The sequence below is a fragment of the Calidris pugnax genome, unplaced genomic scaffold (assembly GCF_001431845.1).
Source record: "Calidris pugnax isolate Ruff unplaced genomic scaffold, ASM143184v1 scaffold17, whole genome shotgun sequence".
Taxonomy (NCBI): domain Eukaryota; kingdom Metazoa; phylum Chordata; class Aves; order Charadriiformes; family Scolopacidae; genus Calidris; species Calidris pugnax.
In genome coordinates this window covers 12,318,698-12,345,797 of record NW_015090794.1, presented here as the reverse complement: position 1 = coordinate 12,345,797, position 27,100 = coordinate 12,318,698, and the positions used below count along the sequence as shown (strand labels likewise).

General features: G+C 53.8%; 2 protein-coding genes across 6 annotated transcripts in view; one reads left to right on the top strand and one right to left on the bottom strand.

Annotated features, from left to right (window-relative positions):
• On the top strand, window positions 1-22,062 carry FAM234A (family with sequence similarity 234 member A). 2 transcript variants are annotated; one of them, XM_014936624.1, is made up of 12 exons: window positions 1-37; window positions 7,175-7,483; window positions 8,546-8,662; window positions 8,948-9,136; window positions 13,133-13,263; window positions 15,562-15,691; window positions 16,142-16,280; window positions 16,593-16,733; window positions 17,085-17,163; window positions 17,581-17,733; window positions 18,583-18,685; window positions 19,127-22,062. In XM_014936624.1, exons 2-12 carry the CDS (start codon window positions 7,219-7,221, stop codon window positions 19,336-19,338), a joined length of 1,659 nt encoding a protein of 552 aa, XP_014792110.1. In that variant the 5' UTR covers window positions 1-37; window positions 7,175-7,218; the 3' UTR covers window positions 19,339-22,062. The 2 variants fall into 2 exon arrangements, with proteins under 2 accessions (XP_014792110.1, XP_014792111.1); XM_014936625.1 differs by lacking the exon at window positions 1-37 and adding an exon at window positions 5,402-5,893.
• A 1,261-nt stretch (window positions 22,063-23,323) lies between these two features.
• Window positions 23,324-27,100, bottom strand: part of RGS11 (regulator of G-protein signaling 11) — an 11,144-nt gene continuing 7,367 nt past the window's right edge. For 3 of the 4 annotated variants that reach the window (XM_014936244.1, XM_014936242.1, XM_014936243.1), the window contains 12 exons: window positions 27,042-27,100; window positions 26,766-26,842; window positions 26,559-26,640; window positions 26,360-26,428; window positions 25,709-25,738; window positions 25,565-25,626; window positions 25,210-25,323; window positions 25,014-25,129; window positions 24,219-24,306; window positions 23,972-24,110; window positions 23,820-23,902; window positions 23,324-23,743 (listed from right to left, as the gene is read on the bottom strand). In XM_014936244.1, coding sequence (XP_014791730.1) covers window positions 23,617-23,743; window positions 23,820-23,902; window positions 23,972-24,110; window positions 24,219-24,306; window positions 25,014-25,129; window positions 25,210-25,323; window positions 25,565-25,626; window positions 25,709-25,738; window positions 26,360-26,428; window positions 26,559-26,640; window positions 26,766-26,842; window positions 27,042-27,100 — 1,046 coding nt within the window. In that variant the 3' untranslated portion in view covers window positions 23,324-23,616. The remainder of the gene's footprint in view (window positions 23,744-23,819; window positions 23,903-23,971; window positions 24,111-24,218; window positions 24,307-25,013; window positions 25,130-25,209; window positions 25,324-25,564; window positions 25,627-25,708; window positions 25,739-26,359; window positions 26,429-26,558; window positions 26,641-26,765; window positions 26,843-27,041) is intronic. The other variant, XM_014936241.1, reaches the window with a different exon arrangement.

Sequence of the window (27,100 nt, the reverse complement as noted above, 5' to 3'; positions counted from 1 at the left end):
GCAGAAGGAGGCGGAAGTGGCGGCGGCGGGCGAGGAGGTGAGTGAGTGAGGAGCGGAGCGGGGCGAGGGGGCGGTCCCGCCGGTGCTGCCCGGCTGCGGGGAGGCTGGGGTGCCGGGGAACCGGCGGGGAGGGCCGCAACGAGGGGTTGGGAGGGGACGCGGTGAGCTCCTGGTTGCCCCCGGTCGCCCCCCGCGGGTGCGGCCTCCCGGTGAGCCCCGGTATCCCGGGCTGGTCTCCGGGTCTCTGCGCTGGCCTACCGGGCCGGGGAGCAGCGCTGCTCCTCCGTGTAAACGCCGCGGCTGCTCAAGGCTCCCCGCTGCACCTGACTCGTCCCCGCTGCCCGCCCTTGGACCGGAGGGGTTTGCCGTTCGCATTCAGCAGCCCGAGAAGTTCCCCCCAAAAAGCAGCCTCGAGCAGCCTGGGGAAGGAATTTAATCCCTTTTCTAAAAGCCTGGGAGTCTGCCGGGGTAGCTTGTTGCTTTAATCCTCCGTTTGATCTGAGCCCGTTTATCCCGTGTGGTTGGCAGGCTGCGTGGGAGTCCTGGGGAGACGCTTACGCAGCACTTGCAAATGCGAGTCTGTGTTTCAATCAAATAGAAATACAAGAAGCCCCTCACCTCTGCCGAGCTCCTCACACAGCCTTCAACACTGTTCCTGTGGAGATTTCTATTTGGGTTTCTCTTTTCCTCAGCAGGCCACAAGCCTCGTCTGCAGGTGTGAATTAGAGCGTTAAATTGTGATCTCATTTCTACCCCTTTTTCCTTATTTTGGAAAGCAAAAACGTCTTGCGTGACTGCTGGGAGTCACAGGCTTCAGCCAGAGGGGCAGGTTGCCCTACGGGGAGGGATGGCTTGGTGTGAGTGGAGCCACCCTCCTGCCTGCTGGGCCAGAATTGGGCCCCCTTCGAGGGGCTGCCTGTGGAGGCTGGAAGCCGAGAGGCTCCGTGAGGTGTCATTTGTGTTTCTCTTTTCCTCAGCAGGCCACAAGCCTTGTCTGCAGGCGTGAATTAGAGAGTCAAATTGTGATCTCATTTCTACCCCTTTTTCCTTATTTTGGAAAGCAAAAACGTCTTGCGTGACTGCTGGGAGTCACAGGCTTCAGCCAGAGGGGCAGGTTGCCCTACGGGGAGGGATGGCTTGGTGTGAGTGGAGCCACCCTCCTGCCTGCTGGGCCAGAATTGGGCCCCCTTCGAGGGGCTGCCTGTGGAGGCTGGAAGCCGAGAGGCTCCGTGAGGTGTCATTTGTTGGGTGAAATGGCCTGGGAGTGATCTTTCCTCTGTGAGTGTGTGTGTGTAAAAGGGGGAAAGGAAAATTCCATTTTGAGGGGCGGGGAGGAAGGAGGTTTCTCTTGGAGACAGCTGACAAGGACAACAGCGGCTGGAGAATGGCTTTTATTTCATGCTGCCATAAACCTCACCAGGCTGTGCAGGAAGGACCCAGTGGGCAGCAGAGAGTTTACGACCTGTGGAACAAGTGCTCCGCTTAAAAAATATACTTTCTTTTTAATAAATTTGCATGAAGTGACCCAGGGTTTTCATGCACTGAGATTGTGGAATCACAGAATGGTTTGGGTTGGAAGGGACCTTAAAGATCATCAAGTTCCAACCCCCTCCCCTGGGCAGGGACACCTCCCACCAGACCAGGTTGCTCAAAGCCCCATCCAGCCTGGCCTTGAGCCCCTCCAGGGATGGGGCAGCCACAGCTTCTCGGGGCAACCTGTTCCAGTGTCTCACCACCCTCACAGTAAAGAATTTCTTTCTGGTATTTAATCTAAATCTCCCCTCTTCCAATTTAAAACCGTTACCCCTTGTCCTGTGACTACACTTCCCGACCAAGAGTCCCTCCCCAGCTCTCCTGGAGCTCCCTTCAGGTACTGGAAGGCTGCTCTAAGGTCTCCCTGGAGCCTTCTCTTCTCCAGGCTGAGCAACCCCAGCTCCCTCAGCCTGTCCTCATAGGAGAGGTGCTCCAGCCCTCAGATCATCTTCGTGGCCCTCCGCTGGACCTGTTCCAACAGGTCCACGGTCTCCCCAGAGTCCCTGTTGTGTGCAGTGTCTGGGGTGAGGAGAAGTCACTGTGCTTTCTGACGCAAGCTGGGGAGCCCCGTGGGTGAGGTGGGGATGTCTCTGACGCGAGAGATTCAAACCACTAGTGTCTGTGAGGGCAAGTGGCTTGGATCCAGCGAAACTGCAAGGTCTGGGATGATGGATGACATGGGTTCCTGCTGCTTATTACTGCCCTAACCTATAATCAGTCCCACACAGCTTTAATGATGTTCTTCTCCTGAGAGAGTTTTGCTCTTCCCATCGCTCTCTTGGAAAAAAAGGACTGGATCATCTTTTTGTTCTTCGCTAAACAGTTTCTCAACTTGAACCCCTGACTAGCGAAAACTGCTCTGGAAAAGAGGCCTTTTCTACAAATGACAGATGTATCGCATTTGAAGGTGACACTTGGTTGGGTTCTGAAGGAGTTTCTCCGAAAACTGCTCTGGAAAAGAGGCCTTTTCTGCTACAAATGACAGATGTATCGCATTCGAAGGTGACACTTGGTTGGGCTCTGAAGGAGTTTCTGACTTGCTTGCTGTGAATGCTCTGTGACATGTGTTGTGTCTGCACTGGAGAGCTAAAGTGTCATTTAAGAAGTGCCCGGTGTTCTGAAGAGACCTGTGTTAACAGAGGCAGAACAGCCAGCGGGAGGGGAGGGGAAAGGATGGCTGTAGCCACTGAATGCAGGTGTTTCTCTGAGCTGGGTCTCCACGTTTTGGTGTGGTCTGGGTTGCAACCTGTGTCCTTGCAAAGGCTGGAGGGATGTGAGTGAGAGCAGGGGTTACCCCGGCATCGGATGGGATGGTGTCCTCGGCGCAGCCAGCCCGTGGCAGCCTCTCTGTGTCGAGGAAGAGTTACAAGCTGCAGGTGATCCAGCAAAAGTGTAAGCGAGTGTATTTGGAGAGGAAAATCTCATTTGGGGGAGATCTGATGTGTTACTGCCTGGTGGCTGGACCCTGATATGTAGGTGGGAGTGCAGAAAAGGGGAAAAAATGACCTCTTAATGTCTTGGTGTTGCAGCAGGTGGCTGCCCAACGGATTCACTGCAGTGCCCTGCCACACATCCCATCAAAACTCGACCGTCTCCTCCTGGGAGACAACCCTGAAGGAAACGTTGCATCTTAACTCAGAGCAAAATTTGGAAGCTGTTTTGTCACTATTGATTGCAGCTTGGGGCTTTGACAGTTTCTGGCTGACAGGAAGGAAGGCTGTGAGGTGCTTAAAACAAAGAAGTACAGAACCCAAACACCCAAATGCTGTGTTTGAGTTCCTGAAATGGCCGGTCAAAGTCCGATTTCATCATTCTGTAAAAGATACAAGTAAGTCAAACATCAAATCTGAGTTATGATTTATTGCTAGAAGTTTTCCAGGAAGAACTGGCGCCTGGTGAGATTACAGATGCTGTGGTTTGGTGTTTTATGGCTGGAAAATGAGTTAAACCTTCCATCGCACTGCTACTTGAAAGGTTTTTGTTACCAGTTCTCGTACATGTGACTGCATGTGGTTCTCTGTGCTTGTCAGGCAGTTCTAGCTGACTGGTAATGATAGTTTGTCCCTCGGATTTAACTCTGGCTTGGCGCTAACCGCTGGCTGCACAAGTTTCACTGGTTTGCTTCAGATCAGATCTGTAAATCTGCGCTGTCGCTTCGGGAGAAGAGGAGAGTCAGTGCCCCACGAAGGTGAGGAAAGCTGAAGACCCACATTTGCCCCTGTGTGTTTGCTGCTGTGGGACAGGAAAGGGTGCTCGTTCCTCCTTGGCTCCTCGGGGACCGCTCCTCTCTTGTCTTGCTGCTTGGGGGTAAGTGATCTTTAGAGCTCGGGGAGCGATGGAAGTGTATGAGATGCAGATCCTGGCTGTGCTTCAGCACTCCCTGGGCTCTGTGGGTCCAGTTCAGGTCTGTTGCGAGTAGTTTCTGATTATTTCCTCTTCTGTGAAGTCTTTCTCCCACCTTTTCTCCTGGTGAGGCCTACCATCCCCACCCAGAGAGCCAGTTCTGACTACGAGATCTGATGCGTGCAGCCCCTGTTAATAATGCATCAGCTCAGGATCCTGTCGCTGCCTGTTTCCTTGCGAGGTGCCTGGATGCATTAAACCTCCCAGGGAATTATTTTGTGTCCCCTCCCAGCAGGAGACAAACTGCCGGCTGCTAGAGGACGGTAAAATCATCTGCAAGGCACACTATCATTTTCTGCTTGTCTTCAATTAAACTGATTACCTGACTTCTTTGTTGTTTGGAGCTCAGACCGTTTCACACGTTGCCAGCATGTACTTTGGCAACTGCAGGCGATGGGATTTCCTGCATTGTTGGAGTCTTTGCCCGTGACCTTTGTGGTCGCTGTTCTGGCTCTGCCTCGGCTCTGGCAGGGGTGCAAAGGGCACTATTCAAACCCCGAAAGAAAAGAGAAAGAATTGCTGTAATGGCATCGAGGGCTCTTTGTAATTGGTGGCTCCCAGGGTCGTTGCTGCAAAAGAAGGGGAATTGCTGGGGATGTCAGGATAATTATGGCTTTTTTTTTTTATTGTTCTCATCCCGGTCTAGATGACAGTGGTGTGATTTCAAGTGACTCATAAAAATACGCCTTCCATACAGCCTTGAGATGGTGGCCCTTTTGGGCTTTGGGGGGAGAAGCCTGGGTTTGGTCCTTCTTGGGAAGTCTCATAGGTGGAGATTTCCTGGCTTTGCACAGGGGGCTCAGTTGGAGATGATGCTGGTGGGGTTATAATGGAGCCCTCTCGCAGTTGTTTGAGAAGATCCACCTCTCGCTGCCACCGGAGATGGACACAGCAGAGACACATGAGCCATCTGCCTCTGAATTTCACTGAATTTCACTGAATTTTAGAGTTGGAAGGGACCATAGAGATCATCTAGTCCAACTCCCCTGCTGAAGCAGGACCACCCAGAGCTTGTCAGAGCATGTTACTCAGGAGCATCCAGGTGGGTCTTGAAAATCTCCAAAGAAGGGGACTCCACACCCTCCCTGGGCAGCCTGTTCCAGGGCTCTGTCACCCTCACTGTGAAGAAGTTTCTCCTCATATTCAAGTGGAACCTCTTATGTTCCAACTTGTGCCCGTTGCCCCTCGTCCTCTCACTGGGAACCACTGAAAAGAGTCTGGCTCCCTCCTCCTTCAACCCTCCCTTGAGATACTTGTAGGCATTGATAAGGTCTCCCCTCAGCCTTCTCTTCTCCAGACTGAAGAGTCCCAAGGGAGGCTGCGTAACCCATTCCTGCTGCCATCCCCCTTTTGCTGCGGCAGCAGTTGCTCTGCTCCGGTGAATCATTTGCTCAGCCTCTGCCTGGAGCCTTGTACCTTGAACCTGCTGGAGGTGGGGTGCTGGGCTCCTCAGCGCAATGGCTGGGCCGGGGGGGAGGACTTACTTATCTTCCCCTTTCCATCTGGAGCCTTTCTACCCTTGTCAGGTGCCTGCCGTTGGTCTGGAAACAGCCGGCCTCGAGGAGGTGCCTCTGGTGTTGCCATTAAACCGATGCAAAGGGCAGATGAGGTCTTTGGAGTCAGATCTTGGGAGTAAGATAACAGCTTCTCCATTATTGATCTAATGGCGTTAGCACGGTATCGTGCGGCTCGAATTAAATTGTCTGGAGCGAGATCTTGTACTCGATGTGCTGCTGGAGAATAAATGCCAGGGGGCTGGGGTTGGAGTAAGAGCTCCGTAACTCCAGCCTTATAAGTCCAGCAGGCACTGAGGTTAACTGGGGGGTTGGCAGCAGTGTGCCAGTTTGTCCCACTCAACCCCTACCTTGCCCTAGGTCTCTTCCCCCTGCGACTTGTACCCAGAAGAGAAGAGACCTCCACAGCTCGCCCTGCGGTGGGATGGGGACAACCTGGGGAGGTGAGACCCCCCCCACCTTGTTGAGCCACAGCTGCCTGGAGGAGCCTGGACCTCCTGAGGGTTACTCTCCTCTTGGGTTTCCTTGAACCTGTAAACGAATTTGGGCACGAACCGTGAGACGTAACGAGCCCTGTTGGCGTTGGGGTTGAACGCCCGAGCTCTGCGTTGTGCTGCTGCTGCTGAGTTTAAGCTATTTTCTGCTGGGGAGGTAAATTGCTCCAGTGGACAATCCAGGCACATGACTGCCGGGCCACGGTCATGGAAAATTGGCTGGGTTGTCATGTTTATTTGCTCTGATATAACTTTTTATGACACTGTCATGCAGCTTTTTCCAAGGCTACTGGAATGTGTTATTCTTTATTTCTTCCCTTCCGCTATTTTTTTAAAGAAGCACTACCAGAGGAACTATATATAACATTAACTTTTTCTTGTGGATAATGAGTTACAGGCTTCTGTAACCAACTAGGGCTTTTTTCTTTTTTTTTTTCCCCCCTTTTTATAACAAATTAGCACAGAACCCCTCTGTTACTGTGGCTGTGGCTCAAGATGGTGATTTATAGCAGGAAAAAGTAAAATAGCAATTGTTAGCTCTTCTTCCATGCTGATGAAGTCAAATTTGCCCGATTTTTGTCTCAACTCGTGCCTTCTTTTTCCTCTGGGGGGGAAATGAATCGCTCTCTTGCTTCCTGTAGGGCTGGGTTGCTAAACTTATCAAGTGGTTTCTCATCTGAGAAGGTGTAGAATTGCTCTGGTTTGTTCCTATGCAGAATATGCTGGTGTTTGTTTCTCTCTCCCTCTCCTGGGCGAGCTCAGGTGCTCATTACAGCAGGGAACAGCCTTACCTTGGGATATAAAGGTCAGGAGCGTTTCCTTTCACCTCTCCATCTGGGAGCCAGACTGACATACACAGGAGGTGGCAAGAAGTCTTTGCAGCAAAAACAGGCTTTTGGTGTGTTTTTTTTTTGCAAGGGAGACCTACAAACCAGTCAGTTCATTCAGTGTAGAGGCTGTAGCTGCCTTTGTCTGGGTCTAGCAGAGCCAATTTCCTCCTCTGAAGAAGAAGAACTAGTGCTGTTCCTGCATCCCACGGTCTCTCCCCATCACTCCACGTGGGAGACCTCCGGTACCAACGGTGCGTTGTATCCAACTGACAATGCACTGATTTGCTCACCTCCCGTTAAATGTTTCCAATGTGAATATCAGGTAGTAACAGAATATTTTGTTGGGTTTTTTTTTTATGTACTCTGAAATCTGTTTTAACTCTTCTTTCCTTTGTTGCAGGTGAGAGGGAAGAAGGGCGTCTGAATGCTGACGAATGAGCCGCGATGGATAACAAAGACTCGGAAGCTGAGATCCACCCACTGAAGACTGAGGACGTGAAAGTTCAGGAGAACCATGAAAACTCTGTGGAGAGGAGAATTATCAGCAAGCAGTCATCGCGACTGTCTCGGCTGTCCCGCTGGCGCACGGCCGCCTTCTTTGTCTCCTTGTTTCTCTGTCTGATAATTGTGTTTGCTTTCTCCTTTATCATTCCTTGCCCGGAGAGGCCAGTTTCAGAAAGAACATGGTTCCGAAACTACGACAACGCAGGTGAGCTTGCTGGAGCAGAATAAATACTTGCCAACGGTCCTTCTCCTTTACGTGCCAGGGATTTGAATTGTGGACCTCCACCTAAGCGCGATCCGGAGCCAGGAGGTCCACAGGGATGCTGCCCTTGGGAGCCAGAGCTGTGAATACCTGACCTGGATAAGCAGTGGCCTGTCATAATTGGAGTGGCCTTCCAGGAGGTGTTTACAGGAACTAATGGAGAAATTAGATCCTGCTCTAAAGCGCTAATGAGGTAGCAGGCTGGCTTCATTTGGGGGAAAATAAAATGGGGAAGAGGTATCTGGGAATAAAGCTGTGCTGAAGTTTGGGCTGTAAAATGTTCTCTTGAAGTTTGAGCTGAGGTTTGGGGACGATTAGGCATTCTCCCTATGTAAACTTTTCTTCTTCCTCAGCTGACTTTTCTCCCTGACTATCTGGAAAGGGAGAAGAGGAATGGCATCTTGTTTGTTTTTTCTAAATTGCACAAATTTATAGTTGCTTTGGTCGACTCTTTAGCCTGGGTACTGCTCCCTGGTGGCTCAGCATTTGTGTGAAAGCTTTTCTTTATTCTCCTGTGCAGTGAGTGTGTGTTGCTGGTGCTAGAAACGCAGAGATAGTGCTCGCTGAGGGGACCTGGGCTTTGTGTGTTAATGCAGAAATCCCAGGTTCTGCTGCTCCCACCTGAAGGAGGCTGCTTTTAGCTGAGAGTGAGAAAGACGAAAATTGTGCAGTTTGTTTGTTGGGTTTTTTTTAAGATTTTGGGAATAGCAAGCTCACACCAAGACCAGAGTTGTTCTTTGTTCAACATAGTTAGAATTCTGGCTGCTTGGATTTAAAAAAAGACAAATCCTCTGGGGGATGGCAAATTTAAAAAATCCTTTGGCACTAACTTCCAGTCCTCGGTACTCATGTAGATGGGCTTTTTTTTTAAATACAAAAGCCAATTTGTCCTGAAGTTACACTGTCAGGGAGAGAGGCAGTGAGTAGGTCTCTAGGAATTTGTGGTTTGCTCCAGCCAGCTCTGGTGCTGGGTGAGGTGATCCTCACCAGTCATCTCTTTTACAGTGGCCTACCCGTTTCTTGCTATAGAAGATGTGAACCAAGACAAAGTGCAAGATGTCCTCTTTGCTTTCAAAGCCAGCAACGGCAGCAGCAGCTCCAACAGAACCTGCTTGGATGAAGGTAGCTGATGGAGAAAGAGAAAAACTTGCAGTAAAAGGGATGATATTTCTCTTTTAGTTCCAATTAGTGAGGCTGTGTTGGCTCTGGGAGATAAAACCAGGTTGGCTGGGTGGGGAGAGAAACTGGGTGAGTCCCAGCTGTGGGGCAGCAAAAGTGGGTGTAGGTACCGTTCCCTGTGATGTCCACCTGGTCTAGTGGGAGGTGTTCCTGCCCAGGGCAGGGGGGGTGGAACTAGATCATCTTTAAGGTCCCTTCCAACCCAAAGCACTCTGTGATTCTCTTCAGGTCTGCCTTCTCCCTGTGCCTTCGTTGCGGCCGTGTCTGGCAGGAACGGCGGAGCGCTGTGGGAGAGGCCTGCTGCTGAGGAGGTGGAGTGGATGGAGTGTGGCATCGAGCAGCTGGGGGGGACTGAGGCCCCGGGGTGCCTGCTGGTGGGGAAGCCCGTGTCTCTGACAGCAGTTGACCTACAGACAGGTGAGTGTGGAGCAGAGTCCTGCTGCCATACAGGGGATGGTGCTGCTGACAGGTGAGTGTGGAGCAGAGTCCTGCTGCTATACAGGGGACAGTGCTGCTCGCCTTTCTCACCTGGTGACCTCAGAGGCTGGGGACATCAGCGTGACATGACTTGCTGGTACATGAACAGCAGGCACAGCGTATTTATTGTCTTGAAAACTTGCCACTGTATTAGAGGAACAACTTGTCAACAGCTTCTGGAACAGGAGAAGCAGTCACTAGCTGTGAACGTTACTTTATACTCTCAGGGGCTGGACACAGACCTGGAATATTTCTCAGTCGTTTGCCTGTGAGTGCTAGGAGTGCCTGCAGCAGCAAGAGGAGCAGGAGTTGTAGGCATTTCTGATTTTAAAGTCATCCAGGAGAACACTTAGGATAAGTACTTACCAGTTTCAGTAGTGCAGGATTTTGCCTGGCCCCTCTGGAAAGCCATCTTCATTTCTGAACCTAGAGATGGAGAAATTCATCACCATCTTGCTAACAAGGGGCGTGGGTAAAGGGTGCCTGCTCTGGGAACAGGGCAGCGACCATCTATTGCACCTTGAACCTTCCTTGCTGATGAAGCCTGAAAAACATTTCCATTCCATCCCATTGAATGGAAAAACATTTCCATCCATCCCCAAAACGGATCCCATTGGATTTTTTTAAAGGCTCTAAACAGTGCGTGTTCTCCCTTGGAAACATGCCTAAGATCCTCTGGTATCGCATCCCCAAAACGGATCCCATTGGATTTTTTTAAAGGCTCTAAACAGTGCGTGTTCTCCCTTGGAAACATGCCTAGGATCCCATCCTCTGGTATCAAACCCCTCACACCCTGTTTTCCAGAAACTGGGAGAGAGAAATAGCAAGAGGTATAGCTCTAAGGAATCTGAGAAAAATCTAGTGTAACTTTTAATTTCCAATGTAGATGGAAGTGGGGAGACACACAAAGCAGGAACACTTCTGTACTGACTGAGATGCCTTATCACCGTTTCCCTCATCAATAGGCTTTAGTGCAGGATATTTATAGGTGCTAATGAAGTTGTTGCTTTTAGGACAAAGTGTAGAAGAGTGGCTGCTGAGCCAAAGGCGTGTAACTGAAGACAGGCATAAAGACATGGCACAAGCGTGGAGAGAAGGAACCAGGCTAAGCCATAGGTCACGGCAACTATACGAAACGGAAACATTCCATAGATAAAATAAAACCACTGGATGAAAAATTACTTCAGACAGAAAAGTGAATAACCCAGGAGCTGACATATTTTGGTACCTTTTTGCGATTAAGTAGGTTAAAAGGGGTTTCTTAGTGGAGTTGACTTTTACTGGGGGTTAGAAGGGTAGATCAGAATAAACCGTATTTAAATAGGCCACATGTATTTAATGTGGCAAAGCCTGACTTACATCACATTGTGCTAAAAACAGTAGTCGGAGCAATCTTTAGCTGTTAATGATTCGTGGTGGTGGAGGATTGGCCAGATTCCAGGGCTGTGGGGCTGCCTGGCCCCTGCCTGTAGGAAGATTGAAGGAGAGATAGACAGATTATCTTCTGACGGTGTCTGATGTGGTTTTGATCTTTAAACGCTGGTAAAGTTAGTGTTTTTCTATCAATTTGAGTTGTGTTAAGTCTTGCTTTCTTCATTGCTGGAATAAGTGACCTGAGCAAACGAGAAGGGAAGTGTAGGATTGTGTGCTTCTGTTTCGGGAGAGCTGACATTCCTGCATGCTTATTTTACAAGCAAACTGGGACACAAGAGCTTAAGATTAGCTGTTCCAGGTCAAAGCAAAAGTCTGTAGCTTCATATTCCATCTCTGCCAGGGCCAGAAGCTGAGTCCAGAGGAAGAAGGAATAAGCATTTTGTTACACCTTTTCTTTTCTCCTTTCTCCTTATCCTCCAGCAGCCTGTGCTGAGAGCCCCGTGAGCAGTTCTGGTTTCCTAAGGGATATGGCAGAAAGGGGATCACGATGATCGGATGTATGAAATTGCTTCTGTGCAAGAAATCACTAAATAAACCAGAATTCCAGCCTGGAGAATGTGCAACAGGGAGAGATGAGTCTATAAAATGATGAGTGATAAGTAGAAGAACAGGGAATGGTGGTTTCCTGTCGCAGTTCTTCATTGCTCCATGGTTCTTTTTACCAAGTGATAGGTTCAGACAAAGCAAAAGAGGTTACTTCTTCACATCCACTGTCTGGTGGATGCCAGGAGCTTACAAGTGTTTAGTAAACAAGCGGGCAAGGGCATGGGAGAGGGGTCTAGCACTGCTGGGTAGAAAAGACCTGCCTTTAGCTCAGATTGTTTGGGAGCTGCAGAATGGAGAGCAGTCTCTGGATGTGTGTCTGGACCTCATCCAGCCTGAAGCCAGCAATCCTGCTTTGTGTCCTCTGCTGCTGCTTGCAGTCAGTCATCTAAATCCTAATTTTATTATTCCTTCCGGACCAAAAAAAAAAACCCCAGCCCTTTCACCCAGGTTAGATTTGCTGTCCAGGCACTTGTCTAATTTCCATCCTGGCTTCGGTTGCCGTGCTTCTGCCGTGACCTCGAGCCCTGAGGAAGCAGCGCAGCACTCTAGATGTCAGACAGGATAGTCCTGTCTCCCGTTGATGGAGCAGGATGGGACTGGATTCACAGTTCATGCTCCCTGGGTGTTGTGTTGGAGCATGCAAGCTTCTCAGGTCCTTTGTGCTGAATCTGTCTCACTGTTACCTGTTTCTGTTAAGCCAGATTGCTCTTTTAAGAGAGTAAGATGCTTCCTCCAAAACTATATCCACTGTCCAAACAGCAAAAAATAGAGCCTTATGCACCAAAATACGAATTTTATCAGCCTGTTGTAGCTTTGGACAGTGCTGAAGCCAGGATATAGTTAATTAAAACTTAAGTTCTCTCCTTCCTTTGGCTGCTTGTTTTCTTCGGGGGTAAAATTCTTTGCCTTCCCATGATTTTCTAAGGGCACTCTTCTACTTCACATCTGTTGTCATAGTAACAAATCCAAGTATATTTTTTTTCAGTGTTTCAGTAAAAGCTTTGGAGGGATCCTACTGGAAATACAGCCTGCCTTAAATTATGGCAGACAGCTCAGGTAGTCATTCCTTGGTCCAGCTGCCTCTTTGACAAAGAACAGATGATTACTTTGCATTCCTGAAATGATAATTGCTGTCCCTGATACTGTTTAAAGGGGAGGGTAAGCATTTCCCCTCTGAGCACCTAGTTAAGTCACTTAAGTCTTCCTTAAAAAGAGTCTCCCCCAGCCGTCTGTCGCCCCCTTCCCTCCCCCCAACCGAATTCCACTGCAAATTCCACTGGAGGGTGACTGGGAAGTGGCCAGCAGCCCTGGGCAGAGTGGAGCAGAGCCACTCTGCGGGCCTGGAGCTGTTGAAGAGAAAACTCACCCCACACACATACCAATTTTTAAAAAAACAAAGCTTTTCTACCTCTATTTGCAAACGAGTTTGCAAGCCCTGTGTGTGTGCTTCAAACAAGGCAGAGGTGGGATGTGAACTGAGTTGTGGCCAGTCTCATCAGGGTGGAACATCTGCAGGAGGCAAGTTGCAGCAGAAAAGGTTTTGTTGGGGGTCGCTGCAACTCTGCAGTCAGAATTCAGCTGCTTTATGATCTTAGAAGGTCCGTGCAGGTTTAAGTACAGAGCAGCAAGGTTTTTAGATCACAAAAAAAAGGATTCTCCATGTCATGAACGCGCTGGGAAGGTTGTTAACCTAGGGCAGGAGAAAAGCAAGCTGTTGTTTGTGCCTGGGAAGTTTGGGTGCATTTGTGCAGGCGGTTAGAATTACTTTCCAACACAAGTTGAAATTGTGGATATTCAATTCATTTTAAATGCAGTAAAGTACCCCGTGATGAGCTTGTGGTGCTGATGGGCTGGAAAGGCTGGCGACTGCAAAGTGCTTCGAGGAGCAGGGGCATTAAAAGCCTTTCAACCTAAAGTGCCTTTTACTCAATGTTTCCCAAAAACTCTGTCTTCTAGGGGAGGTTCGGTGGAGACAGTCCAGTGACTTTGGAGCTAATTATACCGTGCTGACTCCCGTGGCAGTGATTCCAGATGTGGACAGTGACGGAGTTCAGGACCTGATGATCTTTATTTCTACAGGAGATAAGGTATGTCACCCCAAAGCTGTGACAAACCCAGTGGCCAGACCGTGGGGCAGGGCAGGAATGTTCTTTATTCAAAGAGGAAGTGTCCAGATATCTGTGGGTTTGGGGTAGATTCTTTCAAAACTGGGATGTACTCCCAAATCAATGCAAGTGTTTAAAAAAAGAAAATATATATGAAAAAAGCTGGCCAGGAATCCCTCCCCCTTTTCAGTCTGGGCTCCTCACTGCCTGTTCCTGGGCTGTGCATGGAGGGAGCCTGGGCGAGGTGAGCTTGCAGTTTTTTGGGACTCTGCTCGGAGGAGTGGAAGCGAACAAACCCTGACAGGTTTGGCTCTTAGATCAGAGCACAGCTGACAGCTAGGGCTTTCGTACTGCTCCTGCCTTTTCCTGATACCTTTCGTCTCTCTGCCTGTGGGCTGCTTTGCAGGGCTCTCTCCCCAGTGCCACTGCCCTGCTGGATTCTGACTTGGGTTCATTTAGTGAAACAGCTGCCGTTTCTTAGAAGGGGAAAGGCATGGAGCTAAAACTGGTTTTATACAAAAAACCTGCACCCATGTGGTGAGCATTATCTGCATGTGCAGTCTGTCCTCTTCAAAGCACACAGAGGTCAGGGCTCCCCACAAGTCTGATGGGAGGAGTGGGAGCTCTGTGTCACCCTTGTACCAGAGCACTCCATAAGCAAATAGGGTTTTGCTTTGTTGTTGTCAGAAATTCTATCCTCTCCAACTCCTACGTTTCTCTTCTATTTTCTTTCCTCCCTGCTTTTGCTATCCCAGTTATCTCAAGACTTTTTTTTTTTTTTTTTTTTTAAAATCTTAGGCGGCCAAGAAATGTTTGAATGTAGTCTCTGTTCTGCAAGGCTGCCTTTTGATTTGTTTTCCATTTAACCTCTCTAGCTATCTTGGTATGAAATCCCTTCCTCCCTCCGGACTTGGCAAGCACTCTGTCAGCTTAAGTAAAAGCACGTTCTTTTTTTGAGAAATCACGCAAAATGTAGGGAGCTTGAGGGGAGCTCTGCAGCCTGGAAAAAGGCAGTCTCCTCGGAAGGAGATTCAGAACTCCACTAAATTAGCTTTGTAGCTAACGAGGTGCTGAAGTTAAACGTCATGTTATACCACTGTTTCCTGGAATGGCAGAGCTTTGAGCCGTCCATGGGGAAGGGTCTCTGTGCAGGGGGTTTAGGTGGCAGCTTTTTCTGAGGTTCTTATTGAGCCCTACCTGCTGCAAGCCTCAGCACAAACACATCTGGGAAAACATGAGGTTTTTCAGGATGTATCGCCCGCAGCAGTGCACAGAGCTATGAAGCAGTGCAGTGAGTAAGGGGGTGGGTGGCTGTTTCTGTCCCGGGGCGGCTGCTGAACCAGTGCCTGTGAGGAAAGGTGAAGTTGATCCCCAAGAGCTGGTTTGTGTCTCCTCCCAGTGCGGGAGGCTGGGAACAGCTGGTGGACAAGTTGCTCTCCCTCTCCAGCTGTGTTCTTCGTTCTCCCTGGCAAATTCCACCCTTTATTCACCTGCCAGACTCTCCAGATTCACTTTGAGAGCAGCAGATTTCCTTCTGTTTCCCAGGCTCTCCCTCTCAGGGAAGAGGGAAGGGTTCCTGCCTGACTCAGCATCTCTGATCGATGCTGTTTCTCTCAGTCTGATGTTTCTCTATTCCCTGGTGTGCATTGCTCTCCCCAGACCATGACTGTTGCCCAGACGTTTGAATCGGATCTTGATTTTAGCCTTTATTCTCCTGGGTGAAATGTTTTCAGTGGATTCTGTTACCCTGCACAAAATACATAAAGAAACCTGTCAGCTCTTTTATCCCCTTGGACCCGTGTCAGCCTTAGGAAGAGTAGATTAGGGCACTTAAAGTATTTAGCAGAGCTTCTGTGTGAAGCCAAGTTTCCTCTGTGTTCATGAGCTGCTTTCCTTCTGCCTTTAGGACTTCCCCATCAATGTCACTGCTCAGGAGGCTTGAATCGATCTTCGCTGTCCTTAGCAGGGCTGGGTCATGCTGTCTGGCAGTCCCAGCCTGCAGGGGAGGTGGTGGCTGAGACAGGAAAATCTCAGGGCCGGTGGCTGTGCTGGAAGTGGTTCTCAAACTTGCAAAAGTGTTCGCAGCAGAGGGATGGTCTGACTCCTACCCACCCCTCCAAAACCAGGGAGAGACTTTTCACCCCAGCCTTTGCTCTTCCCATTCAGCTGCTGGTCAGTCCCAGCTGCTCAGAAGCTTTGGAAAACACACGAGTTGGAGCAGCAACAATACGAAGCAGCATTAACCTTTTTTTTTTTTCTTTTAATCCCTTCCCTGCGTAGATTAAGACCTTCATCCATTCAGGAAAAAATGGCAATCAGATCGGCTCCGCTGGCAGCCTGGACGTGGATGGGAAAGCTCGTTATATCAGGCTGAACCTGGGCTCCTCCTCCTACTTCCTTTTCTATACAGGTACGGTTCTGTTTGTGAGCTCAGTCTGAAAGAGTGCTTATAACTGTGAAATCAGGATTACTGAACAGTTGTCTGAAAGGCTGTTCTGCATTCTTAAAAGCTGTGTTGTGCTTTCACCTAACGAAAGAGCTATTCAAGGCCAAGAGAAGGGAGGGCTTCTGCTTATACTGAGGTTTGTTACGTGCTGTAGTAATTTTATTTGAAAAACGTTGAGAATGTAAGGTTTACGTAGTCATTTATAGCAAATGATTACTGTGGAACACTTGGATTATGAACGGATAAGATGTTAAAAGCATTCAAAAGCAGGCTTGAGACTCAAAGTACCACTACAACTCTCTGATGCAAGCCCTAAAAATATAGTTCGTCTGCCAGATCTGGAAAATTGTAGAGTTCAGAGCAAGGGCAGGGTAACTTATCTCCCTCATTCTTGCTTTTTTTTTTTTTGCACAGAAAACTCTCTCTATGCATATTCCCTGAAAGATCTCTACAGTGCGGCAACTGGGATGGAGATTAAGCTTCCCGGCCTTGAGCAAGATCCTCAGTGGGAGAAGAACATTGACCGCACCACGCACCACTTATCCCTTCTCAGGTGTGAGATTATGCCTTGGTTGCTGGTGTTCCTGCCAGGGTGGCCTGTTAGTATGCCTTGGTTGCTGGTGTTCCTGCCAGGGAACATCCTGTTATGGCTTTGTTCTTTCCCTGGCTACATGGCTTTTGGACTAGGAGCACATCCAAAGCTCGGGGAGAGGGCTGGTGGTGATGGCCTGGTCAGGGTTTCACAGGAAAGGAGGGAAAGCAGGCTGGGGTTTCCTATTTGCATTTACTGTACAGGGGAAAAAAAAATCCACAATAAAACCATCTGTGGTCTAGAAAGTGTAATCATTTCTCTGTCCTTGTTCAGCTCCAGAGACATTCATTACCTGGTAAAAATTCCTGGGCAGTCACGAGAGAACATCTTGGTTGTAAACTCGGAGATGGCCACGCTGATCAACACGCAAAATCTTCAGACTTTGTGGACCCTCAATGTTTCCCGTGTTGTGAGGTAACATCACCGACGTGGGCTGGATGAGGCATTTCCAGGCTCCCAGTGTTCCTGGGAGATGCTGTTTTTTTAAACTCATTTGAGAGAGAAAACCCTGCTCCGTGATCGTATCTGAATCGTGGTTATTGTGTTATGTGTCTGACAGCAAATGTCAGCTGCCACTTCAAAAGCCGAGGACCCCAAAGCTTTGATTCTTCATTCTGTGCCCGGGCTCAGAGCTGGGAGTGGTACTGGGGTAAAATAACACAGCACTTGGGTCTCTTACCAGGAGAGAGGCTGCTCTGAGAGAACAAGGTGTGCCCAAGCCGTCGGGGGGTGTTCTGACCTCTCCGTTCTCTTTCTCTCCCTTAGTGAGCCTCTGCTTGGATACTACAAACCTGATGTTCTTGGCATTGTCCTTGAGAGCGAAATTGGACCCGACAGAAAGAAGGTTTGAAGGCTCTTCCCTTTAACTTCCCTTTTCTCTGCGTGTCTCACCTCAAGCAGGCACTGAGTCAAGGGCAGCTGGTGGGGAGCGTTCCCTCCGGCTGATTTCAGGAAGGCTTAGGCTGGGAAAGGATCTCTTTCAACAGGTTACTGAAGCCAGCTCAGGCACTTTAATTCTCTTCTCAGCAAGAGGCTTCAGTGACAGAAGCTTTGAACCCCTTGAAATAGCTGCAAAACTTGGGACTTTAATGTGGCCTGCCCAAGGTCTCACAGCTCTGTGATGCTCAGCTTCAAATATTTCCTCATCTTCCCCCGTGTCAGATCCCGCAGACAGCGTGGGGTAGAGGCAGCTGACTTGACTCCTCTCTCACAGCTTGTTAGAGCTCTTTGGTAGGAGTTCCTTTTCTTTCTTCCCTGCTAGGTGATGATTGTTGAGAGCAGATCCGGAGCAGTCCAGTGGGACCTGAAGCTGAACTGGAGAGCGGAGAGCCCTGGGCCAGCCATGCTTTCTACCGCTGATCACCGCTCCGCCTTCCTCATCTGGGGCGAATTCCAGGTGGCAGGAAACGAAACGGTGAGCGGTGCTGCTGAGTGCTTGCTCTTCTCCAGACTTTGGGTGGACCAGAATTGGGTGGAGCTTCCCCCTTTCCCCAGCGTGCGCAGTCACCTCTGCCTGTGCCACAGCCTCCTGCGCTGAGTGTGGGGTCTGCTAGAAGCAGGCAGACCTCTGTGCGTGGTCGGTGTCCTTGCAACGCCCCTGCTTGCAGCTGGTGGTGGCAACGACAGCTTTTGTCATCCTCAGCCTGGTTACGTAAAGAAAAAAGGGATTTAGTGGCTCTGGGAAGAAAGTCACTGGGTTGTCCAGAGCCCTGGGTGTGGTACTGGAGGTGAGGTGAAGGGCTGCTGGCTGGGTACCTCTGAAGTTGCTGCTGTTTGGCCTGGAGCCTCCTCCCGTGGGGCTACTGCACGCCGTGATGTCCCGTGGCCACGTGAACATCCTCTCTCTGGGCCAAGGTGGCCTCTGGCAGCCTGGATGTGCAGCTCAGCTGTGTAACGGAGCCCTCTGGGGCAGTGCTGGCAGCATTAGTGACAGGTTGTGTCCTGGAGGATGCCCGAGCTCCAGCTGAGCTTCCTGTGCTTTCCTCCCTGACTCTACCAGCCCTAAGGCAAAAATCTGTCTCCTGCTCCTGGCAGCCAGGCCTGCTGTTTGCAGGAAGCTTGGGGTGGGGAGGAGAGCACCGAGCAGTAAGCAGAATCCCAGCGCTCAGTGCTGGTGGCTTCAGACAGGATGAGTTGGGCAGACAGGGACGAGTATCTGACTGGATGTATTCTGTCGAGCATGAGGAACAGCTGAGCCTGGTGCTGGTGTTTTCTCTGAGCTAACGCGTGGGGCTGTGTCCTGATAGTGTGCTGTTGGTTGCAGAGACCCAGAGCTCCTCTCCAGAAGCTGTATCTTTTCCATCCTTCCTACACTAACGTCCTGTTGGAGCTCCGCAATAGCACAGACCAAATAGTTGCATTCAATGGTAAGTCTTCTCCTTCCTCTTTTCAGTAGTTGCCAGTGAGAGGACAAGGGGCAATGGGCACAAGTTGGACCATAAAAGGTTCCACTTGAATATGAGGAAGAACTTTTTCACGGTGAGGATGGCGGAGCCCTGGAAGAGGCTGCCCAGGGAGGGTGTGGAGTCCCCTTCTTTGGAGATTTTCAAGACCTGCCTGGATGCTCCTGAGTAACATGCTCTGACAAGCTCTGGGTGGTCCTGCTTTGGCAGGGAGTTGGACTAGATGATCTCTATGGTCCCTTCCAACTCTAAAAACTCAGTGAAATCCAGTAAATTCCAGCCGTCCAGCAAGGAGGTGCAGGAGGACACTGCCCTGGTGGTACCTCCTGGGCTCCGTGGGGGTGTGTGGTGGTGGGTCTGGTCAGAGACCTCAAGCTGAGCCTTTCCCCCTGCTCTGCCTTCCAGCCGCGCTGTTCGAGCGCAGCCGCCACGCCTGCTACGTGCTGCTGCGGGGGCCTCAGCCCGGCGAGGAGCCGGGGCCGGTGTCCCTGATGAAGCGGAAGCTGAAGGAGGACGTCTCTGAGAGCAGGGTGATCTGGCTGAGCCAGGTGGCGGTGGACAGCGAGCAGTACGTCCGGGAACGCCTCTACAGGATGCGATTCCACAGCCGGGCCTGAGCTTGCCAAGGGATGGGAGGGGGGGAGAGGCTGCCCCGGCCCCCCCAGGCGTCTCCGAGCTGCCTCTCCTCCTCAGCTGTGCTCTTAGCAAACCCAGATGATGAATCCAAACGGGAAGCTGCCTTTCTCCATCTGCAAACCAAAGCCTGGCTGGCGGGGAAGCATCCCCCAGCAGCTGGGGACGCCCGGGCTGTGGGGGCAGCGGCCAAGCGTGTCCGTCCCCGGAGCTGATGGGACTTCAGTCAGTGCCTGGCCACCCCTGAAGTGTCCTCAGCTCGGGGAAGAGGGCTTTCCCCTCCGTCCTGCTGTGCTGACTCAGCCTGCGTCTGGAGGGAGACACGCGCTCGCTGGGGATGCCGGAGTGGATTATTTCTTGGGTGGCGCTTGCGTGAGGAGCGGAGCTTGGGCGTGTGGTGTTGGGTTTCCCTTCTGAGCCAGCTCTCCTGGCTGCGGGAGGGCTGCTGGGCTGCAGGTTGATTTGCAATAGCCCTCTCCTGGGTTTGGGGCCCTGCTTTCGGTAGCCATAGGGTGTGTGTAGTGACAGACCCCAGCTGCAGCTGATGGTGTGGCTTGGTGTCACCCGGCCCACCAGCGCACAGGTTAAAGTGTTGTTCTACTAAGAAAATGGCCTTTTCTCCTAAGAACAGCCCCGTGTGGCCCAGTCTGCAGTCACCTCTGTCTTGTCTCCTCTGCTGCTTCCTCTCCAGCCAGGCTGCGCGGTGGTGGTGACACAGGAAGGGAGCTGGTCTCCCCCCTGAGTGATGCATCAACCACCTGGCTCCAGGCTGGATGGTCCCTACCGGTACGGACACCACCCCTCCTGCTGGTTTTGAGGTGCCAGGGGATCTAGGGTATGTTTTCAGAGTAGAACTGCATTTTAACCTTGTCTGGGGGCTGGACTTGCTGCTTTAGGGGAGCCCTGTACGTGACTGGCGATGCCAGCTCTCCTGCAAATGCTCTTTCAGCCTTGCAGCTGCTGAGGAGCCTTCTCCAAGCCCTGTCCCCTCTGCCAGGAGGTGGGCAGGCTGGAGGACAGGCATGAGCCTCTCGGGGACACAACACAAGCTGTCTCTGCCCGTGGTTCCCTCTCTGCCCTCCGAATGGGTGCTGGGTGAGGATTTTTGGGTGCTGTTCTCTCTGTCCAGCCCGAGGTAGTGGGACAGGTTGCTGTGAGAAGATGATGTCTCCCCTGGAGGCTTCTGTAGAGTGTTGCGTATGCTCTGCCCCGTTCCTTGGTGGGCCCTAGTGTAGAAATGAGGTGCAAAGCCTGGAAAACGGTTTGGATCGGCTGCTCGGTCCGTCCTGGAAGCCACAGTCCATCCCCACACCAGCCACACGGAAACAGGAGCCCTGTCCCTGTGCTGCTGGGCGTCCCTCTGACTGGTGAGAGGGAGGTGGACAGAAAACACACCCCTTAAAAACAACCTCTCTCCAGCTCTGCGGTGCCGGAGGGCATTTGGCCATCGCCTCCCTCCCTTGCTCAGGCTCAGTTCGGGTGTGGTGTGTGTAGAAATACTGCAGGATGAGAAATTCATGCCAGGTTGTGCAGGGTCAAGCATTGGTTCTTCTCTTGTGGCAAGTGCTGAGGTTTAACCTGCTGCGGGGCAGCTCCGGCACCCGGTGTCACCCAGAGCTTCGGCTCTCCCAGCCTTGCAGCAAAATGAGCTGGAGCATCACTGCTCTGCCTGGGTGCTCACCTCCTGCTTCCAGCTGGCCCCGGGAGTTGCCTAAAGGGTGCCCTGGCTCCCTCTGTCCCCTGACCCGTAGCTGGGGCAGCCAAGGGAGCCATGTGGGGTGAGTGCTGCTAGTCTCCACCGCTGGTGGAGCCCAGTCCTGAGGTGCCCGGGCTGTGCAGGAAGCTGGGGGTGCTCCTGGGAGAGCACTCCACAACCCCCAAACCATCCCACGCTCAAAATGCTGGCTTTCCCCCTCTGTTTCTCTCTTCCCAAGCTGTTTTCTGAGCGAGTCTGGGGGTGCAGGGAGACTCCCCTGCCGTGTCCCCTAGCTTAAGTCACCTCTTTGCTCAGCATGATAACAGACCTGAAGCCCAGCAGCCTGTGCCAGCATTTTGGGGACCCCAGGCTGTGCCAGCACCGCAGAACCCGGGTGGGCAGGGCTGGGGAAAGCCTGGCAGTGGGAGCCCGGGGTTTGCGTGCTGGTCCCATCTCTATGTGGGATGTGGACTGTATCCCACTGAAATTCCTTGGGCAGGGAGCAAGATACCCGGGCTCTATTCTCACCGCAATCACAGCATCTGGGTTCTCTCACTCCTCCCATCCCTGCCCAGACCTGACACGTCCCGTGGGCACACTGAATGTTCCTCCAGGAGAGCTGGATTTTCAGCTTTTGGTGGGGGGGGAGGGTGCTTTTCTGGCTTTAAGTTGTCCATTAATGTTTCCAGATACTTTGGGAACGCAGATTTCCCTCTGGCAGCTCAATTCAACGCATCAGTGCCAAACCAGCATCTTCTTAACAAAACAAGTCCCGTTCCCAGCTTATTTCCCTGTGTAATTGGTTTTTTTGCAGTATTTAATGAATGACTTTGTGCCTTGATTCAATAACTCAGCTGGGTGATGATGGCATATATCACTGTGTTATGTATTAGTGTGTTTTTTAACACTAAGACTGTTTGGTTTGGTTCTTTAACTTATTGCAAGTTGTGCCCGATAGGACTTGGTCTAACCGGAACCGTTCCAATAAATCCTCTTTTGCATTGTTTGTAAATGGTGCCCTGCTTTTGTCGTTGCAGCTGAGGTTGCTCCAGACTCCCGGGATTTTTTTGGCAGCCTTTTGTGTGACTTCCCAGAGGCAGAAACCTCCCTTTTTGAAAGGGGGGGGGGGCAGATCCAGGTGTCCTGGTGATGCTTCGATGGCTGGGCCAGCTGGGGCTCTGCCTGCTGCCCAGTCCTGCTGCAGGACGGGGAGAAGGGAGGCTGGGGAAGGAGGCTGGGGTTAGATAACCCTGCTGCCCCCCCCCCGTCTCTGCCCCCCCTCTTCACCGCCCGCTGGGGGCTCCGTGACCTGGTTTTACACCCCAGATTCCTGCTGCAGTCCATCAGCATGAAAATCTCACTCCGGGGCTTGGATTTGGATCAAGCCGGAGGGAGACGCGTGGCAGCCGCTGTCTCCTGGAGCCTGGGACCATCTGTCACTGCCCGGTGGCTGCCAGCGCCGAGGTCCCCAGCTCCAGCCTGTGACCCGGGCTCCTGCAGCTTCTCCTGCTCCCCAGACCCCTCTCTCTGCCCCCTGCTCCGTGATGGGGGTCCCAAGCTCTGTGGCAAGGACGGATGCCACTGGTCCCCAGCATCCCGAGCATCCTGGACATTTGTTGGCCAGGGATTGGGGCTGGCACCGCTGGGGGGGTTGGGGACATCCCTGTCCTCCTGCTCCCCTGTGCGTGTCCCTGGGTGCGTGCAGGGTGGGCTGGGTGCTGGGGGCCAGCGGCCCCCCTCTCCTTTATATAACCCCCCAGCGTTAATCCCCCACAGCTGGGGCTGGGGAATAATCCCGCCGCCGGATCCGTGGCCTCTGCTCAGATTAACGAGCCATGGGCAGGAAGAGCAGCTCAGCTGCCAGCCCGGCTCCCTGCCTGCCACTGCCAGCCCCCGGGGGCCCTGGCAGCCCGGCTTGGCACCTCTGGCCCCCCCCAAAAAAGGCCTTTTTGTCCTCCCCCCGGTGGCTGCAGGGGGTTGAGTGCCCCGAGTGCCATCTGGGCCGTGCCAGGAGGGCAGATGGCGCTGGGTTTTTGCCCCTACGAGCGGGCAGAGTCCCTGGGCGAGGGGTGGCGAGGGGTGGCTGCACCCCCAGTGTGTGTGCCAGGGGGTCTGCCCCCTTCCTGGGTGCTTTGGATGGGGAGAGGGTTGCTGCCAGCCTGGGGGTGGGACAGGACACCATCCAGCCCGGAGGGGTGCCCACCCCCATGTGCCACCTCCCCAGTCACCCCAAAAACCACAGGAGCCCCAGCCTTTCCCCACAGGGGCTTTATTGTCGTGTGCCTGGGGGGGACAGGAGGAGGGGGTGACCCTGCACCAGGCCGGCTGGGTGCAGGACACCCCCCCCCTTACCGAGGGAGAGGAGGGTGTGGGGACGTGAGCGGGGGCTGCAGGGGGGCCAGCCTGGCCCTGGGGGTGCTGCCAGGTTTGGGGGGTGAGGGTGGGGGGCGTATGGCTTGTCTCCTTCACTGCTACTGCTGGCCAGGGCGTGCTGGGCAGGGGGCTGCAGCTGAGCCGGAGGGCACTGGGCCAGGGGGCTGCCATGTTGGTTGGGGGTCCGGGGCCCTCAGCTCTCCTCCTCGGGGACGGGGGCAGCAGCGGGGACCCTGCTCCTCTCCTCGGCGTCACCCGCCGGCAGGAGCAGGGCCGGGCTGGGGCTGGAGTGTCGCTGCTTGCGCATGAAGGGGAAGACCCTGCAGGGCAGAGAGAGGGGTCAGCCCTGGTGGGCACCACCCCAAACCTGGGGGGGGGTCCAGCCCCTGCCCTCACCGCTTCTTGGTCTCTGGGGGGATGACGGCCTCGGCCAGGAGGTTCCTGTAGAGCTCTGACTTGAGGAACCGCGGGTAGGAGTCCTGGGGGAGGAGAGGGGTCAAGGCTCCTGCCCAACCCTGCCTGCCCTACCCAGCCCTGCCCTTGCCCACCTTCTTCATCAGCATGTAGATGTGCATCTGGGCATCATCCATCACGTAGCGGTGGGGCGTCTTGATGCCTTCCAGTGTCCTCTCCATGGTCTTGCTGTCGATGTTCACCCAGCGGGTGGCTCCGGGGGCCAGGAACTGCCTGGGGAGTCGCAACCGGTGGCGAGTGCCCAGCCCCGCAGTGGGGTGTAGCACCATGATGGCCTGGGCCCCCAGTTTCCCCCCAAAGCCTCACCCCCCTGGCACTCACTGGTAGATGGAGTCCACAATCTCAGCGATGCGGGACTGCTCCCCATAGCGCAGCTCCTCACACGCCTCCCAGAAGCTCAGGTTCTCGGCTGAGGAGGGGGACATGGTGTTGGGGATGGGGATGTGGCTCCCCCCAGGTCACCACTGCTGGGCCCACGACCCAGCCAACTGTGGGGTCAAACCCCCTGAGATGGAGCCAGCTGGTGTGATGTGGGGTGGTGGGTCCAGGGATGCTGGGACATTGCAGTGGGTCTGGGGGTGCAAGGATATGATGGTGGGTTGGGTGTGCCAGGATAGGTTGGTCAAGGGGTGCTGGGACGTGGTGGTGGGTTTGGGGGTACCAGAATAAGTTGGTTAAGGGGTGCTGGGATGTGGTGGTGGGTCAGCGGATACCAGGACAGGTTGTGTAAGGGGTGCTGGGACGTGGTGGTGGTGGGTTTGGGGGTACCAGGACAGGCTGTGTAAGGGGTGCTGGGATGTGGTGGTGGGTTTGAGGGTACCAGGACAGGTTGGTTAAGGGGTGCTGGAACATGGTGGTGGGTTTGGGGGTACCAGGACAGGTTGTGTAAGGGGTGCTGGGATGTGGTGGTGGGTCAAGGGCTGTCAGGATAGGTTGGTCAAGGGATATTAGAATATGGTGGTGGGTCAGGGGTTGCTGAGACGTGGTGGTGGTGGGTCAGGGGATGCCAGGATGGGGCAGTGGGTTTAGGACAAGTTAGTACTGGGATACAGTGGTCGGTTTGGGGGTGCTGGGATGGGAGGATGAGTTTGGGGGTGCAGGGATGGGGTTGCTCACCACTGAACTCCTTCTTGAGGAACTCAAGGAGCTGTGCCCGGCCCAGGGGGTCGGTGATGAGCTCGCTGAAGTTGAAGCCCCAGCGTTCCACGCGCAGCTTTGTGGGGGTCGGCACCCTGAGGGCAACACCGGCGTCAGGGTGGGCCCCATCCCCTCCCCTGCACCCTGTGTACTGGGGAGGGAGGTGGGTGCTCACGTGGGGGCGTTCATGGCCCAGTACGTGGTGTCATCTGTGATCCAGGGGTTGCTGGGCAGGCAGCCGGACATGATGGGGTCGTGGGGCACGTACTGCTCGTTGAACTTGATGTACCTGCCAGGAACGGCGGCTGGAGGGGGCCGGGGCCACCGTCCCACCACTGCCACCGGCCCCAGCCATCGTGGGGACATGGCAGGGACACGCTTGGGCTCTGGGGTGACCACAGAGCCTCAGCTCTGCTCCCCGCTGAGGGACGGCAGCGTGGGCACTGCAGTGCCAGCCGCAAGGGATATGGGTGCCCCCATCACCCCAACGGGGACCCTGCCCGCGGCCGGGGCAGCCACCGGCCACTCACCCCTCCAGGCAGATGGAGGACTTCACCCTGGTCCTGGCCATGGCCTTCCTGCAGTACTCGATCTGGGGCCGGGCACAGGGAACACCTCAGCGGTGCCCAGCAGCCCGTGTCCCCAGGAGCCCCCCAGCCCCTCGCCCCGCTCACCTCCCGCTTGTAGTAATCCATGTTCTTGTTCTGCAAGAGATGCGTGGGGCTGGGTGAGGGCACGATGGGGCTGGGACATCGTGCCCACCAGCACTGCCATCGCCACCTTGGGCAAGGACCCATGCGTCCATCCCCCTCCTCACCCTGGCACCCCAAAGCCCATCCCCGTGGCCTCCAGCCTCATCCCCGCACCCCTCATGCCACACCTCATCACCCCGCACAGCTCATGGGGTGAACCCCAGAATCCATCTCCCCCCCCTACACCCCAGCGTGGCACCGGCCCTGGGTTAGTGACACTTACGTGGGCAGAGGACACGGCACACGGCGCAGAGAAGAGAAAGTGGGTGGTTAGTGAGGGTGGTCTGGAGGGGGGGACACATGGACTGGGGCAGAGTTAGTGGGGTCACAACATGGGGAGGGGGCTGGTGGTGGCCGCGGGCACCCCGGGGGTGCCAGGGCTCCCGGCAGCACGGCCACCCTGCGGGGATTAGGGGTGGTGGGTGCACAGGCAAACACAGGGACCCCCCAGCTCAGCTGGGGTGGGGGGACAGGCTGGACACGGAGATGTTAGCAGAGCTGGGGCTCCCCCCGCCCCTCCAAAATATGGGCACAGCTTTGGGAGGGGGATGGGTGCCCACCCCCCCTGCTCACCAGCTGGACACGGGTGGTGTGACAGTTCCTGCGCTCCGGACCCTGCTCCAGCACGTTGGGGGCTCCCGGCTGCAACGACAGCATCGTGCCGGGGGCTGGTGGGACACACCCCCCCCGTCCGTGCCCCAAACCTGCCCGGGGCTGCACCCACCAGCCTGGCACCCCTTTGCCCCCCCCCTTCTCCCCAGCCCATCCTCACCGGGGGCCGGTTGACGAGCCAGTACGCCTGCTCCTGGCAGTCGATGACGATGCGGTCGCCCTTCCGCCGCTGCTTGGCCGCCCTGCCCGCGCAAAGGCAGCGGGGTGAGGGTTTGGGGGGCTGGCACACCCCCCCTGCCCCAGCACCCAGGGGTGCTCCATCCCCTGGGGGCTCCCTGGGGTGCAGCAAGGCTGGGCCCCCACTCACCGGAGCTGCTCCCGCGCCTGCATCACCACGAAGTCCCAGGTGTGGTTGATCCGCTTGTGCAGGAGGTTGTAGTTGTCCTGGGGAGAGGTGGTGGCGGTGTCACCTCCATGAGGGTGTGACACCCTGTCACCTCCATGAGTGTGTGACACCCCGTGTCCCCTCGCCTGGCTCCAAGTCGTCCCGTCACCTCTCCAGCACAGGGAGAGCAGGTGACTCCTGGGGGAGCTGAGGAGACCCCCCAAAGCTCATCACAGGTGTGAGGAGGGCACCGCTCACCTTCTCGTGCTCGATGAGGTCGCCCTGCTTGCGGATGTTCTTCTTGGCCAGGTAAATGG

Excerpts from the sequence above, each read along its gene's own strand:
- FAM234A (XM_014936624.1), top strand. The coding sequence starts at position 7,219 with ATGGATAACAAAGACTCGGAAGCTGAGATCCACCCACTGAAGACTGAG. Across the intron at positions 7,484-8,545 it reads CCGAAACTACGACAACGCAG|TGGCCTACCCGTTTCTTGCT; the intron begins GTGAGCTTGCTG and ends TCTCTTTTACAG. Across the intron at positions 16,281-16,592 it reads CACCACTTATCCCTTCTCAG|CTCCAGAGACATTCATTACC; the intron begins GTGTGAGATTAT and ends GTCCTTGTTCAG.